Source organism: Caretta caretta, chromosome 22 (genome assembly GCF_965140235.1).
Source record: "Caretta caretta isolate rCarCar2 chromosome 22, rCarCar1.hap1, whole genome shotgun sequence".
Classification (NCBI taxonomy): domain Eukaryota; kingdom Metazoa; phylum Chordata; order Testudines; family Cheloniidae; genus Caretta; species Caretta caretta.
This window is the reverse complement of record NC_134227.1, coordinates 18,475,011-18,490,916: the sequence shown is the minus strand read 5'-3', so window position 1 is coordinate 18,490,916 and position 15,906 is coordinate 18,475,011. Positions and strand designations below refer to the sequence as shown.

General features: G+C 44.4%; 1 protein-coding gene across 7 annotated transcripts in view; it reads left to right on the top strand.

Moving 5' to 3' along the window:
- Positions 1-15,906, top strand: part of ALG9 (ALG9 alpha-1,2-mannosyltransferase) — a 139,390-nt gene that overhangs the window by 44,359 nt on the left and 79,125 nt on the right. For 2 of the 7 annotated variants that reach the window (XM_048827487.2, XM_048827483.2), the window contains one exon: positions 9,160-13,561. The exons of 4 other annotated variants lie outside the window; for them this stretch is intronic. In XM_048827487.2, the coding sequence (XP_048683444.2) occupies positions 9,160-9,283 (124 nt within the window). In that variant the 3' untranslated portion in view covers positions 9,284-13,561. Of the gene's footprint in view, positions 1-9,159; positions 13,562-15,906 lie in introns of those variants that run through there. One more of the 7 variants, XM_048827486.2, reaches the window with a different exon arrangement.

Sequence of the window (15,906 nt, the reverse complement as noted above, 5' to 3'; positions counted from 1 at the left end):
GCCCTCAGCCCGGTGCCATGACGTGTATATCAAATCTGGCACCTGCTTCCACACAAACAATTCTGAAGCAGCCCTTGCTAAACATGAAGTAAGTGTAAAAGGCATGATTAAAATGCAGCTTTAAAAAAAAAAAAAAAAAGCATCCCCTCAAGCTGAGCTGTGAGGGAAGCAGCAATCAGCTCAGATTACAGGTTTGCAGCGCAGGGCCATGGAGCGAGGCACATTAAAAATCCTTCCAACTCCAGCTCTTATTCTTTGAAAATAAATGACCCCAGCAGCTCAATTCATGCCTGCTGAACTGCAGGCTTCTGGGACTCGCTGCGATTCTCACATTGACGTCAGCAAGTGCAAATGTAAATCTCAGCTCCCTCTGATAAATGGTGTTGCTAATTGAATTAGAGAGCACTCGGAGCCACCAACTAATTATGCTACTCAGGCAGCTGCTTTGTCCAGGTCCATTTAATTCTGTATTGGCTGAGTGCTGCCATTCTGGCATAGAAAAGGGGAAATATATTAAAGCTCCCAATTAAGAAGCATATATTTTCTGGCTCTTTAGGCTGAGCTGTTTGCTAGCTCCAGGCACTCCTGCTCTTGCCCTTATGTTTTCCATTGTAAAATAATCTTAATACAAGATTAGTGATACCGTCACCTTGTGCTAAAATATTATATCCCTTGTTTGATAGGTAAGAGACTCCCCTATGCCATTTAATGCTGCTTTTCTTAATATCCAGTAAAAAGCTTTTAAAAAAAATAGTTATTTCCTTTAAGTTCATGGTCAAGGTGGAATTTTCTACACCTCAAAGAAGTGCAAATGTTAATAGGTTTGCAGTAGGGCACAGACAGCTTCGGTCATGGCTATGCATCTGCTCCTGAACTCCGTGTGCAGAGATAACCAGAATATCCCAACCCTTGTATCTGTGGCAAAGTTCCAACTGTGCTTCCTTTCTCCCTCTCTCCTCCATTATCTTCTCCCTCTTCCTACTAGTGCTAACTTCAGAAACGCAATCTCTGACAGGCATTTGACCTTCAGTTGATCTGTGAAATTCAGGCTGCCAGGTGTGTTAGCAAAAAAGCTTTTTCTTTCCTAAAGTATTTAATCTCTTCCCCCAAAACAAGACAAATCTCTGAAGTGGGAGGGGAAAGCACACATAGACATTCACACTTTGGGCCCATATCCAATGGCCATTGAAGTCAGTTGAAGCTTTTCGTTGACTTCAGCGAGCATCGGATTAGACCCTTTGTCCTCTACTGTAGAGTAACAATTCATGGGTTTGATCTAGCTAGTGGCCTGCTGAATGGGAGCTCTGTACTGATCAAGGCCACACCCACAAACTGCAGGTGGACTAATAAAGAGAAACAAATATATATGAAAATGGTACAAATTCAGTTGCATCCATTTCCCCCCACCCTTCATATATCACCTGTTGTCTTAGAAGCTCTGGGTGAGGTGACCGATGGTAAAGATGGTTGAGCCCTGTCTAAATTAAGTTTCTAATGGAACTGCACCAGCAGTGAATTACAACTTCTGCTTTCCTTGTTGTAGACAAAGCCTCTGAGACTTGCCTTAGTGCATGTGGCTATTTAGCACAGAACAGCCTTGTGCTTCAGTGTCTTATTGTACAAAGTGCCCTTCAGCTAGAAACTGGTTGTTGCTTAATGAACATGAAAGCTCAGCTCATAATTGAGGGCCAGATACGTAGGTGCCGCCACCTGCCATGCAAAAGTAAGTGGTTTGAAGAGACAGGCCTTGTTGGGGAAACCCTCGTAAGAGCCAAGCTGTGATTTCTTGGTGTCAAAGCTGTTCGTTTTTTTTTTTTTCTAGGGTTCCTCATTTAGTTTTTGCCTGGATCCTTCAGGCTGGATAACTGGAGTCAATGTGAATTCTCTCCTTTCCACTTTCTCAGTTCTGTTAATAAGATCCTACAACAGCCTGCAGATCCAGCAGTCTCCATTAGCAAATGTGTATTAGACCCCCCACGTTTCTGGTGGGCACAAACACCACCTTGATCTAAAGACCCTAGAGGCCTGATGTCAGATTCACTCTGCAGAGAGAATTGAATTCCACATTCAGTTATGGTCCATGCGGTTGGGGGTGGGGTGTGTGACATTTCCCTCTGGTGTTATCCAGACCGGTGATCTGCTAGGTCACTCCAATCCTTGGCTCTGGGAGCCAGCTCTGCTGTGAAAACCCTCACTCCTGGGCTGTTCACGCACAGCCTCTGGCTTGTAAATTGCTCCTTGGATTGTGCAACTGAATGACACTACCCAGTATCTCCAGTCCCAGATACAACCCTAGGAACCTCCGTCTTGCAGTGTCCAGTTATGCCCGCTGGATGCTGCAAGCTTATATGAGTTTGGCGGTTTAACAAAGAAATTGATATGTACCAGGCTTGTTATCCCAAGGGGAGTCTGACACGCCTCAAACGAAACACACTGCTTCAGGTAGAATAAACCAACAGATTTATTAACTATAAAGATAGATTTTAAGTGATTATAAGTCAAAGCACAAGAAGTCAGATTTGGTGACATGAAATAAAAGCAAAACACATTCTGAGCTGATCGTAACACTTTCAGCGCCCTTACAAACTTGGATGCTTCTCACCAAAGGCTGGCTGGTTACTTTTCACCCAGGCTCTCCCCTTTGATCAGCATTTCAGTCGCTTGGTGGTGGTGTCTGTAGATGTAGGTGGAAAAGAGAGAGAGAGAGCATGGCAAACGTCTCTCCCTTTTATCATGTCCTTTCTTCCCTCTTGGCTTTGCGCCCACTCCCCCCAGGTCAGGTGAGCATTACCTCATCGCAGTCCCATACTGACCAAACGAATGGGTTGACTCACTCTAACAGATCCTTTTGTTGCTGCCTAGGCCAGTGTCCTTTGTTCCTGTGAGGCTGGGCTGGGTTTGTCTCATACCTGCCCTGATGAGGGGTGAACTGCCTCTCTGCTTTTGGAGAGTTTTTTTCCTGGGCTTATTTTAAGCCATGAGGATACATTTTCAGCCTCATAACTATATACATGGAATTATAACCTATAACATTACTGTAACAATTACTATAACATCACTAAAACAACCATGCTCAGTGCATCATGAGCCTTCTGAAGACACCCAACATGACAAACTTTGCATTGGATATCACGCAGTCATTTTACAAGGATGAACATAGGGGTGCTGGGTGTTCCCCCAAGGTACATAGCATCACAGGAGGACATAGACTGAGGACTATGTCCTCTCACCCCAATACCCCCCTCCCCCACCCGACCTGGTCCACAGTGGATTTCCTTGTGAGGTCAATGAGAGCTTTGCATGGAGTTGAAGAGTAGAATGTGGCCTTTATTCAAGAACTAAATTGACCATTATTTATTATGTTTGGCACGTTTTTGTTGCATGCAGCATTACCCAGTGGAAAGAGCTGCTTACCATTCTGCCCATGGTTTCTCTTCTTCTCCCATCCTCTGTTCTTCTGTCTTCCCTCTCTGTCTCTCTTGTCTCCAACTCCTTCCCTGCAACAATTCCTAGTTACTGCTCACATTTGAAACGCCATTAGGCTCTAGGCACTGAGATCCCAAGGAAATGAAGAGAAGGTGTGGAAGGTCACATCTCTCTGAGCTGGTGTTTCTGTCGGCAGACTCAGGAAGACAGCACTGCAGTGGTTTACACTTAGGTCCCGTTTGGAAGGTTTTTGCCACCCTTTTTTTGGGCAAGCAGTGTACTTTTTTTTTAATTGGAAAGTTTGGATTGTGCAGTTTCTGAATATTATGCCATGAGGGTCACTTAAACACCTTTTGTGAGTTGTATTTGGTCCCGGGGCCATGAGTTTGACACCTCTGTAATTTAAACAGGTACATGGTGGCAGGGGTAGAAGGAGGAATAGTTCTTGTCAACAGCTGTAGGGGATAGGAAACAAGGACATGCTAGGGTCTTTCTGCATAACTCTGAGACATGCAGAATAGGGAAAACAGATCAAAAACAGGTTAAAGAATGTTTAGATAAATGAGAGAGATTCAAATTGGCAGGGCCTGATGAACTGCACCCTAGGGTACTTAAATAACTAGCTGAAGGAATCTCGGAACAGTTAGCAGTTATCTTTGAGAACTCATGGAGGATGGGTAAAGATACAGAGGACAGGTGAAGAGAAAATATAGTTCCTGTCTTTTAAAAAGGGGAACAAAGAGTACTCAAGGAATTATAGGCTGGTCAGCCTAACTTCGATACCTGGAAAGATACTGGAACAGATTATTAAAGAAATTATTAAACAATTTATGTAAGTGCCTAGAGGATAATAGGGTTATAAGGAATAGCTGAAATTGATTTGTTGAGAAAAATCATGCCAAACCAACCTTATTTCCTTCTTTGACAGGGTTACTGGCCTTGTAGATGTCGGGAAGTAGTAAACAGGATATATCTTGCTTTTAGTGAGGCTTTTGACACAATTTTACATAACATGCTCATAAGCAAACTAGGGAAATGTGGTCTCGATGAAATTACGATAAGGTTGGTGCACAACTTGTTGAACGACATGCCCTCTCAGTGTGGCAGTGAACCACGCTTTGAGGACTATCTGCTGGGGTCAGTTCTGGCTCCAGTCATATTAAATATTTTCACTAGTGTCTTGGATAATGAAGTAGAGAATACATTTATAAAACTTGCAGATGACACCAAGCTGGGAGGGATTGGAAGCACTTTGGAGGACAGGATTAGAATTCAAAACAACCATGACAAATTGGAGCATCGGTCTGAAATCAACAAGATGAAATTCAATAAAGACAAGTGCAAAATACTTCAGTTAGGAATGAAAAATCAGATGCACAACTACAAAATTGGAACTAACTGGCTAGGTGGTAATACTGCTGAAAAGGATCTGGGGATTATAGTGGACCACGATTTGAATCTGAGTCCACAATGTGGTGCAGTTGCGAAAAAGGCGAATATTCTAAGGCATATTAACAGGAGTGCCATAGATAAGACATGGGAGGTGTCAAGGTTCTGTACCCTAGCGTTCAGAGTAGGGAAGGATGTGGGGACCTGCATGAAAACCTCCTAAGCTTACTTTTACCAGCTTAGGTTAAAACTTCCCCAAGGTACAAACTATTTTACTCTTTGCCCTTGGACTTTTGCTGCCACCACCAAATGTCTAACCGGTATTATTATTATTAGGAAAGAGCCTGTTTGGAAACGTCTTTCCCCCCAGAATCCTCTCTTACCTTTACACCCCCTTTCCTGGGGAAGGCTTGATAAAAATCCTCACCAATTTGCATAGGTGACCACAGACCCAAACCCTTGGATCTTAAGAACAATGAAAAAGCATTCAGTTTCTTAAAAGAAGAATTTTAATAGAAAAAGTAAAAAGAATCACCTCTGTAAAATCAGGATGGTAAATATCTTACAGGGTAATTAGATTCAAAACATAGAGAATCCCTCTAGGCAAAACCTTAAGTTACAAAAAGTCACAAAAACAGGAATATCCATTCCATTCAGCACAGCGTATTTTCTCAGCCGTTTAAAGAAATCATAATCTAACGCATATCTAGCTAGATTACTTACTAAGTTCTAAGACTCCATTCCTGTTCTGTCCCCGGCGAAAGCATCACACAGACAGATCCAGACCCTTTGTTTCTCCCCCCCTCCAGCTTTGAAAGTATCTTGTCTCCTCATTGGTCATTTTGGTCAGGTGCCAGCGAGGTTATCCTAGCTTCTAAACCCTTTACAGGTGTAAGGGTTTTTCCTCTGGCCAGGAGGGATTTTAAAGGTGTTTACCCTTCCCTTTATATTTATGACAGGAGGTAATTATCCCCACTTTACTTGGCATTGGTGAGGCCTCAGCGGGCGTGCTGGGTCCAGTTGTGAGCTCCACACTTGAGGAATGATGTGGACAAATTGGAGAGAATCCAGAGGAGAGCAACAAAAGCGTTAAGAGGTTTACAGAATCTGACCTATGAGGAAAGGTTAAACAAAGTGGGCATGTTGAGTCTTGAGAAAAGACGACGGGGTGAGGGGGGGACCTGTTAACAGTCTTCAGCTATGTTAAAGGGCTCTTATAAAGAGGGGATGGTGACTAATTGTTCTCCATGGCCACTGAAGGTAGGATGAGAAGGAATGGGCAAGGGAGATTTAGGTTAGATACTAGGAAAATCTTTTAACTATAAGGATAGTTAAGCTCTGAAATAGGCTTCCAGAGGTGGTTGTGGAATCCTCTTGGTTGGACAAACATTTGTGAGAGATGGTTTAGGTTTACTTGTCCTGCCCCAGCACAGGAGGCTGGACTTGATGACCTCTTGGGGTCGCTTCCCGCCTTACATTCTTATGATCCTGTGCCGGAGCTAACTTGGGGATTTCAGCTGCTGAGTGATGCTGCTTCAAAAATCAGACTCTCTGTCACCCGCTGCTGGGTAAAATGGGCTCCCATTGTGTCGACGTGGCTCCAAGTCAGAGGAAGAGGCTCTGTGGTCGAGCTTCTGTCAGCATGACATGAGTATGGAGGGGGCTGCATGATTTAAGGCTGTTCCAGTGCTGCAGACTGTGTGCACAGGAGTGCAGTCAGGGCTACCCCCTGCCTTTCTGTCCTCTAGCCCAGCTTCATATGGCAAATTAAAGAAATGACCTCAGTTTAACACATGCTGCTCTCCCCTACCCCGATCAAGCCCAGAGCTTGGGGGGATTGTGCTGGTCTCTGTTACTTGCCTAGCTCAGCAGGCCAATTTCCTCACTCTCATTTTTCATGCTCCTGTTTTTTAACAAGCATCCAGAACAGCTTGAAATTGCTTTTTCTTGAGTGAAATGAAGTGAAACTAAAGCCGTTCAACAGCGAGCTCCGAGCTTCAGGATTGTGGGATCTCAGTGTTTGTGCCTGCCAAGCGTTGTGTTACTGTCGGCTCGGGTGGTGGTGGGCTGCCAGCCGGGGTGGGGAGATGCCAATGCAAAGCACAGTAATGACATGGTGTTCATTAGTTAGCTCCAAGACGCGGAGAAGGAAATGCAAGAACTGCTTTCTGAGGAAGTTGCCTTTGCCTCCAGCCATTCTTGTTTCAAGGAGTGGGGGGGCCTTCAGTTTCCAAGCACAGAGAAATGACAGCTGGAAAGAATGCTGCTTGTTCAAAACATATGAAAATTACCATCTTCCTCCTAGTTATTTGCTACTAAGTGATTGTGCTTAGAACACATTCCCATTCTAGCAGCTCAGGATCTCACAAGGAACGAGGATTTCCAATGGTTCTTTTATTTTGGGAACGTGCTGGATGCTTTACAATTTGCAAAGGGCCCAAATGTTATTGCAGAAAATGAATGGAACTTTTGGTTCTCTCCCTTCTGAAATGAAGTAAGCCTCATTTTACATCCCAAAGGGGAGCAGTCTTTGTGCTTGGCTAGAAGCAGACAAGAGGGATGGTGGATGTTGAGAGGATGTGTGGTCTTTTGGTTAAGGCAAAACTGGGTTCAATCCTCTGCTCTGCCTCTGAGAGCTTGGGCAAGTCTCTTGGTGCCTCAGTTTACCATCTGGAGATAAAGATACTTCCCTTTCCCCTACCCTTTGTCTATTTAGAAAGTCCCTGCCTGAAAAGTCTCTTACTCGGTGTTTGTACAGTACCAAGCAAAATGGGGCCTGATCTTGATTGGAGCCTGTGGGCCCTACTTTAATACAAATAATAAATAATGCCTTTTCCTGCGGGAAACCTGTATTCCAGGTTGCAAGAGATCACGAGTTTGGTGGTCTCCATTTGTTCCCAAGTACTGTGACGCACTGAATTTTCCAAGTACCTTTGGAGTCCACGTGGAGCCTGTGTTCACAATGGCAGTTCCTGTCATTGTTTTTCAGCTGCATCTTTGGTTTAGAAATAGGTTTCATGCTGCTTCTAAACAAAAGCAAACCCACCAGCCGCCTTTTCTTAAATAGAGTGAATTGAATACGGCACAGGCAGCACTAGTAAGATTCCATTGGATTCCACGAACTCTGCTGTGTTATCAGCAAGCTACTCGAATTATAGAGCATCTCAGGAGTGTCCAGATAACACACACTGGATCTATGTGCTGTCCCTGGCCTCTCAGCATGTTATAAATCACAGTTTTGACCGTTGCTGCTGCTTATCCAGCCTTTTGCTGCTTGGCAGGCATTTGCATTGAAGGCATTAGTTATACATCTATCAAGGCTGATGGTTTCCCAGCAATGTAATCTGAAAGAGATAAGTCTTAAAATTAGCTTTGGTATTCAGAATGAAACACCCTTGCCCCAGCACCAATTTCTAAAGATTGCATGGCTTTTCAGTGGAATTTTCGGCGCTGATGATGAAGGAAATTATCTTATTTTTGCACTCCTTATTTAAACAAGGAATTAATGTTATCTGCTCAGTGGAAGAATACATGCACTTAAAATGTACCAATTTAGCAGTGCTACAGCGATTAGCCAAACAAAAGGACACTAATTTGATACAGCCATCAAGCCTGTCTCACACAAGTGCTCAGTTGGTCCAGTCGTAGCAAAGTACTGCTGCTAAATCCTAGTTCCCAACCCAAGAGGGTCGGGGTAAACATCCCTCTGAAGATTAACAGCCTGTAGCAAGTCACCTGGCAGGACACAGGATGGTTCAACCCGTCTCTAATTTGAGATGCTGCGGCAGAAGAGTGGTATGCTGAAACCCTAGAGCCAATTGGGGTTTCTTTCTGTCTCTGCTGTAGGGATTCTGTTGGGGGAGAGGGGGGAAGAGCATGCTTCCTAAAATGAGTAGACATTAGGAAAATGGAAAAGCCAAGTGCAAAGCAGCTAACTTATTGACTCTTAACGTCTCCCTTGCTGCTCTTCCGGGGTGGGGAGTTTTGGAATAACTGCCCTGTGCAACCTCCTCATGGCTGAACTGTTTGCCTTTTGGCCCATAACATCTAGGAGTAACCATCTTTTCATAATCACTGCCATTACAGCAGGAATGGAGAGTGGGGAAAGAGTTCTGAACTAGTAGGGCTGATTGCTCTAAAACCGGTAATCCTGACACAAAACAACTTTGGTTTGACTGATGAAGAAAAGGCAGAATGGAGCCTGGTGTGTCTGTCTCATTGCTGTTCCCCACATTACAGACACAAGGCCCTAGTCCCAGGCATCAGCTGTTCTTTTGTGGCACTTCAAAACATGTCTTCTAAATGATCACTTTAAAACCAGTCTGTTTTCCCTTTTGGTTTCAGGTCTTCAAAGCTGCTGCGTGCTTTCTATGTCCCTTTCCTGTCCGAGCGGCATACGTCATATGCAAACTACACCATCCTTAAACCCCGGAAGTCAAAGCAAGCCAGGAAAAAAACAGGAGGTTAGCGACACACCTGCGGACCAAAAAGGATCAACCAATATTGTCGGCCAGCTGCTTAAACTTTCCTAGAAAAAAAAAATGCTTGTAAGATTCATTAATAAAGGTTTCCCACCCAGTGATTTCACTCCGCAAGCCTCCAGCGGAGAAGAGTACATCATCTGCTCTCGGTTCTGTTCCTCTCTGCTCTGCCTGCACAACCCGTTTTCAGAACGTAGTGGTAAGAAACCGTTTGAAAATCCAGCAGCTGCCTACCTGCATTATTATTAGATAGAGCAGAGCAAAACTTAATAGGAAGAAATGACTATGTTAGACTGTGCGCCCGGGTACTGCCTGGCACCAGGAAAATTCACAGCCGCGCTCTCTCTCAATAGTCCTCATCTGCTAAATAGCTGCTTGCATACTCCTAGGAAACATTATTTGCAGATAACAGCATTTGGGGAAAACAAAAAACAAACCCCCGAAACAGCAGCACAGTAGAGGCAATGACTCTCTGAAATGCTAAGAATCTCAGCAAACAAGACAGTCCATACCATAGAGAAAAATCCCTCAGATCTCCCTGTCCAGGAGATACTTTCCAAGGAGAAACTTGCACTTTCAAACAAACTGTGATTTTTGTTAGTTATCTGTTTTAATGGGATGTGATTTCATTTGCCGTGAGTTCTGTTTTCCTGGTTATGATCCTAGATATTGTGAAAACACAGGGGCTTCGTTTAATCTTATTGATTACTGTGTTTGTGTGTGTGTGTGTTTTTGTGTGTGTTTAAAGAAACATTTAATGTCCTTTGAATTCTTGTCTCCAGTGTGTAAAATGTCTGGAAACCATCTATGGGGTAAAAAGGGTTGTTAATTATTGTGATTCAGTTTCCCAAATCTACGAGGATGCGTACAAGTTCCCTTTGGTCAAAGACCCTCCGGAATGATGATGCAGTATGGAACTATACCTGAGTTTTTACAGTCCTGTACTATATTATGAACCAGATTACATCAGTCTTGTAGAAACCAGTGCAGGGGTCTTAGAGAGGGAATGTGGGTGAACTTTCCCTCAGTGCAGAGGGACAGACAGCACAAGCACGGTGCCCAACCTAAGCCCTATTCCGAGGGTTTAAATGGAACTTAGTAGTGTATAAGCTTGGAGCCCTGCCCGTGGATGGCCCATTTCATCCTGTGTGAATAGCACACGCATCAGAGAGAGCAGATGAGATTGGCTGTATGAGAGACTGGCGCAGAGAATGGTCTGTGAATAGGTTTGTCCATGTGTAGAGATGCAGTGCTGAAGTGGGGGGCTGCGGTGGTTGAACGGTGAGTGTATATGATGGAAAGCAAACACCGGTGGATGTGTAGGGCAGGTGTATCTTTCAGCACGTTTGCAGGTCAATAGCCGAGCAAGCTGCTGTACCAAGGTCAAAAGGGCAGACAGTGCAGCAGTGTGGCTCTGATTTAACATGACACTATTGGGTCAGAGCTGGAGAAGTCAGGAAAGGAAATAGTGCAACACTCAGAGAACCATGCATGGCTTTAATCTGGAAAATTACATTTGAAATGTAGTAGAGGACACTGGACTTCCCTTTGTCTGTTCAGTCCCGTGCACTCACTAGGGATGAGTATTGATGAAGTGCTTACGTCACCACTCGGCTACATTTCCTCCTGCATAGTTGCAGGGTTGGCTGCTTACTGCCCCGGATGTTTTATTTAACTCTTTTTCTTTTCTTTTCTTTTCTTTTTTTTCTTTTTTTTTTTTAAGGTAACTCTGCAGCAGGGACCAGAGGAGAAGGAGAGGGAACAATATGCATGTGATGCTCAGCATGTTCTGAGAAACAGGCTCTTTCAAAGTGTGTCAGATTGGTCACCCCAAATCACTAGTCACTTTTGAAACTCTTGGCCAGGTGGTGGTGATTCTTGGGCTCCTCGGCTGTGGGAGCTAGTAAGTGTCTTCCTTCAGATATGTGATAACATCAAGGAGTCTTTCTTTAAGTCTTTCTAGTTATTGCTGTGGATGTGTAGGGTTTCATATGGTTAGCGAGTGGGAAAGCAGGTTGGCCAAGCCTTCAGTTCAGAGCCTTAATGCTCTCATTAAGGTCTGAATGCCACAGTGACTGCCTTGTTGACTCTGTAAATGCTGTAAGTGTTGTTTCTCTGCTTTGCTGTAATTTCACGCCCGAGGACCTTGTTACTTTAGGTAAAAGTCACCCTGTGAGCTGGTGTGCAGAACCTCCCTCCACCCAAGTTTGGCTTAGCATTCAGCACACTCAGACAAACTTGTTCTCTAGATCTTGTTTCTTTAGTCAGGTTGACAGTGTACCCGTTGTGATCAACAGCAAGGCATATGGAGTGTCTGTCACTTGGCTGAGGGAAAAATGGCATGTGGGACTCCAGACTAAATTGACATGCAGTTGAAATGCAGGTGGAGGTTGCTGTGTGAAAGCGCATCAAGTATTTTGATTTTGCATTTTGTTATTTTTTAATTAACTTCACTACATTGAAGGCAAATGTTAGACTGTACAAAGCATGATCGGTAAAAAGCCCCTGCATGCCTTTTTGTTGCCTGGGTGATTGATACATTAAGGATGAAATTCTCCCCTGTACAGAGGAGCAGTACAAAGCCTGTGCATTATTAAAATCCTGTTTTGAAGGCTTATGTGGGACATACGTGGCATACAGGATTTGGGCTTGCCCTCTGTAGAGGGGTGCTTTTTACCCTGTGCAAATAGTGTCTGTCCCTATAGAGTCTTTGGTATAACAACATTGGAATTTCCCTCTTAAAAATCCCAGTCTTTACAGTAAACTAATGTCTTAAATGTCTTAGGTAAATTTGCCTGGGAGACAAAACTGCAATGTTGCAGGTCAACACTGAATGTCTGCTTAATGCTCCCATTTGTTTCTTTTTAATGGTTTCCCCACCCCACATGTTAACATTCCTTTAATAAGGCTCTGTTGTGTCACACCAGTGAATCTAAACCAAAACTTCCATCCTATCTGCTTCCCCCACCAGTGTTTCCATCTATAAATGGAACACTGAAACAAGGAACACAGTTAGACAGTCTATTGCGTACCTCTCTTTGGTGGTGTCTCACTGTCCCAGCCTTTACTGTCATGTTTACTGTGAAAAGATAGTCCAGGAAACATCTGTTTTCAATTATTGTGCCTGCTCCACCCTTTCTTCCCGTTTTAATTCCTTTTTGCAGACCCTGACAGCTTCACATTAAATGGGAGTGATCAGCATCTCCAAGAAAAAGGCAGCAACCACCCTGTTGCTGTATGAAGAACTACACTTGGGTCATATTAACAGATGTTGATTTCCCATCCATTGGAAGGTGAAGCTAGGAACACTCACAGGTGGTGGTATCATATTTGCTTCATGGTAGCACTGAGAGGCTCTAGTCAAGATAGAGGCCCAATTTTGTTGGTTGATCCCACGTTCTGCAGTGCTTACAACCAAAACAGACAAAGGAGGCTTTATTAGCCCCATTTTACAGGTGAAGCACAGTGAGATCAAGGACTAGCCCATGGTCATATAGGGAGTCAGTGGAAAAGATAGGAATCAAACTGGGTCCTTGTCCAGTGGCTTAACCCCCCAAACCATCCTTCCTCGGACCGGGCAGAGCCTAGCAGCCCTACAGCTGCTTTCTGCACATATGGCCCAGAAAGTAGAGTCTAGGAAACCTCAGGTCTCCCTGACTTCCTTTCCTGCTGGAGCAATGGTCTCCCATCCACCTAGCACAGCAGTCTCTGGAAATAATTCTGAAGCTGTAGCGCAGTGCAGAGGCATCTGGAACGCCCGCACGAGGCCATCTGCTCTGGAAAGGTAACGCTGCTCTAAGCGGTGCTTTCATCATGGGGTATGCAGAGCAACAGGTGAACTTTCTGACAGGAAACCGTTAAGGCTCCCTTCTGTTAATAATTCATAGCTCAGAGCTGTTGGGCTTTGCGCAGCGCCAACATTTTAAGCAAATAATCAATAATGAGAAGAGAACAGTACTTCTAAATAAATGCATTCAGTGGAATGAGCTGCCCGAGGAAGCTGTGCTGCACAATCTGTGTCTTCATGTGTAATGGGGTGGGGGAGTGTTGGGATGGGAGGGAAAGAGCAGTACTGACTGCTGGGGTTTCCTAACACCTTCCTGCCTTCTCAGGATAAATTACCTTGCTTTTGAAATGTGGATTTGCAGAGATTTCCAAAAATGATGGCCTTCCCTTTGTAAAGGTTTCATTGTTTGCTTGGTGCTTATACAATTTTTTTGTTTTGTTTTTCCTTTGACCCTAATAAAATTAAACTTTGTGATCTAGTTGTGGGCTTAGGCAATTTTCATATGGTTAATTTATGACCCATTTAAAAAAAAAAAAGGTCTTGTGATTTGCAAGCCTTGTGGGTGAAGGATTAAACCTGCAAATTGCTAAACTGCTTCCATCTGATTTCCAAGTCTTTATCAAGTCACTTAGGTTCAGCAACTCACAGGCAGGAACCAGGACTCAGAGGGGGGCCAAGGCCAGACCCATTGCCTCACAGGTTGGTGCTCTGTCCTGCCATGCAGACAATCTGAGTTTGACTCTCTGGTCCGTTTCCAGTCTCAGGATGAGGAAGGGATACTTCATAGATACTATGGATGGAGAAACAACTCATTGGAATCTGGCTTGAGAGACTGATGGTTCTCTGCTGCATTCTGACTGGCTGTTTGAAACACAAGACGTCACAGTAATGTGTTAACTATCAACAGTGCCTGGCTTCACACGCACAAAATCCCGTTGTGTCTTCATTGTCTGTTTGGGGTGGTAGTGGGTGGGCAAAAGATAGGGCGCTTGGAGAGGCTGAGAGGTGATGAGGTCATCATGGCTGGTGGTGGGGGACATGCAGGGATGAAGGAGAAAAAGCAGTAGTTTACTATTGCCCCTTTATTTGAAGGGTCAAGCTGCTCATTCACAGCAATGATTTATGGCCCTATCCGCCATTTGTAAACATGCTGGAAGAGCTGGGTATTTGGGGGACAAGAAGGGGGTGCAAAAGGAATCTCTGGTGCCCTGCAGTTAAAAGACTCACTCATCCATTAGTGTTTTTAGCCTAGTGTTTCCAAACACACTCAAGGCATGTGCCAACAGCTCTCTAGCTGTAGCTTAATTCTGTATTAGATCATCCAGTTTTCCTTTGTTTGCCAGGATATGGAGCATTGACTATGGGAATGCTGGGGAAGAGAGATATACAGGTTCCAAAATACACTGATGGAAAAAATTAGTTTCTGCAAAGTAGGTTTTTCTCCTTGTGTCCTAAGGCGGGAGTTTAGGTGCATTTCAATTCAGGTCCTTTGTTGCATGTGTACTACCAATACTCAAACGAAACATACTCCCAAAGCCAGATCCATGGATATGTTGATCATTAATGTGATGTGTGTTTCAATACATATTTGCTGCTTTTCGAAGAAGACGGCTTGTGCAGATCTGCAGTGGGATGACTGTAATTTCTCTTTACTAATGAGGATTTCTCTTGGCCAGAGTTCTTCTTTTCATTTATTGAGAAGAATTTTGTGAATTAATTCAATGCACATAAAAGTCAGAGGCTGGATTAGCGGGGTGTTGCAGGACAGGGATGAGGTGCACAGGAACTCAGGAATGGAGTAACAGTGGGTGCTGAAGTTCAGAACTGAATGTGTTGTCAGAGCTGTGGAAAGCCTCAGGCCTAGCATCAGGGAGTGCTGCAGGTCAGAATTCAGGTGCAGTTGGCAGAGCTGTATGAGTGCAGGACAGGTCCATTGGCAGCTGTTTTGTTTTGTACAGAACTCATTTGAAAGCTGATTTCACTGTTTGGTAGGAATTTTGAATACACAGTGAGTGGACTGCCTTAACTGACGACATTTTATGACCAACGTAGCAAAGTCCAGTAAAACTGTAGAAAAATGAGTTTATTTCCAATATGGACCTTGCCGAGGTACAGATATACATGCCACTTCTTAGCGCAGCCTATTCTCCTGCCCTGCTCTCTACATGGGATAAAGACTCCTGTACTTGTAATCCTGGGCCAGCAGCTCTAAATGGAGAGACTCTTGATACCATTCCAATGGGGAGATGAGATCAGTTCCTTTCTGATTGCTGCTCACCTTAGAGAATGTGCGAGGGCTGGGAGTCTGAGATAGGTGCTCCAAAAACAGACAGTCCAAGTACTGGATTCCACGTCATGCCAAGTGAAATGCAGGTGATAGGTTGCGTATTTAGTCACTGTAGAAGGGATCAGCACCACTGTGAAAAGCAGCTGTGGTAATGAAATTCTCCTTTTTACTCAAGCTCCTGTTTCTGGAGAAGACAGCTGTGAATTTCATTCCCCTTCAGCATCTGAGCGTCATCCCAGCCCCACTGAGATTCGGTGCATGTCCCTGTGAATAACTGCACGTCACTATTTGCTTGCACGGAGAGGCGCTAATGGGGCCCCAGCTGTCTCCTTCACAAACTCCAGCTGTGACTGCAGAGCAGCAAAAAAGGTCAGCCTGGATGGGAGAGATGAAACAGCATAACAACGAGGGCCCAGGCTGATGTGTCCCCTCTGCTTCCCCCTCCCCCAGTCCTCTCCAGCCACTGATCGCTTGCGAGAACACCCGTAACTCAAACCTGCAGTTATCGACTCGCTGGACCAATGGGGTGTTCCAGG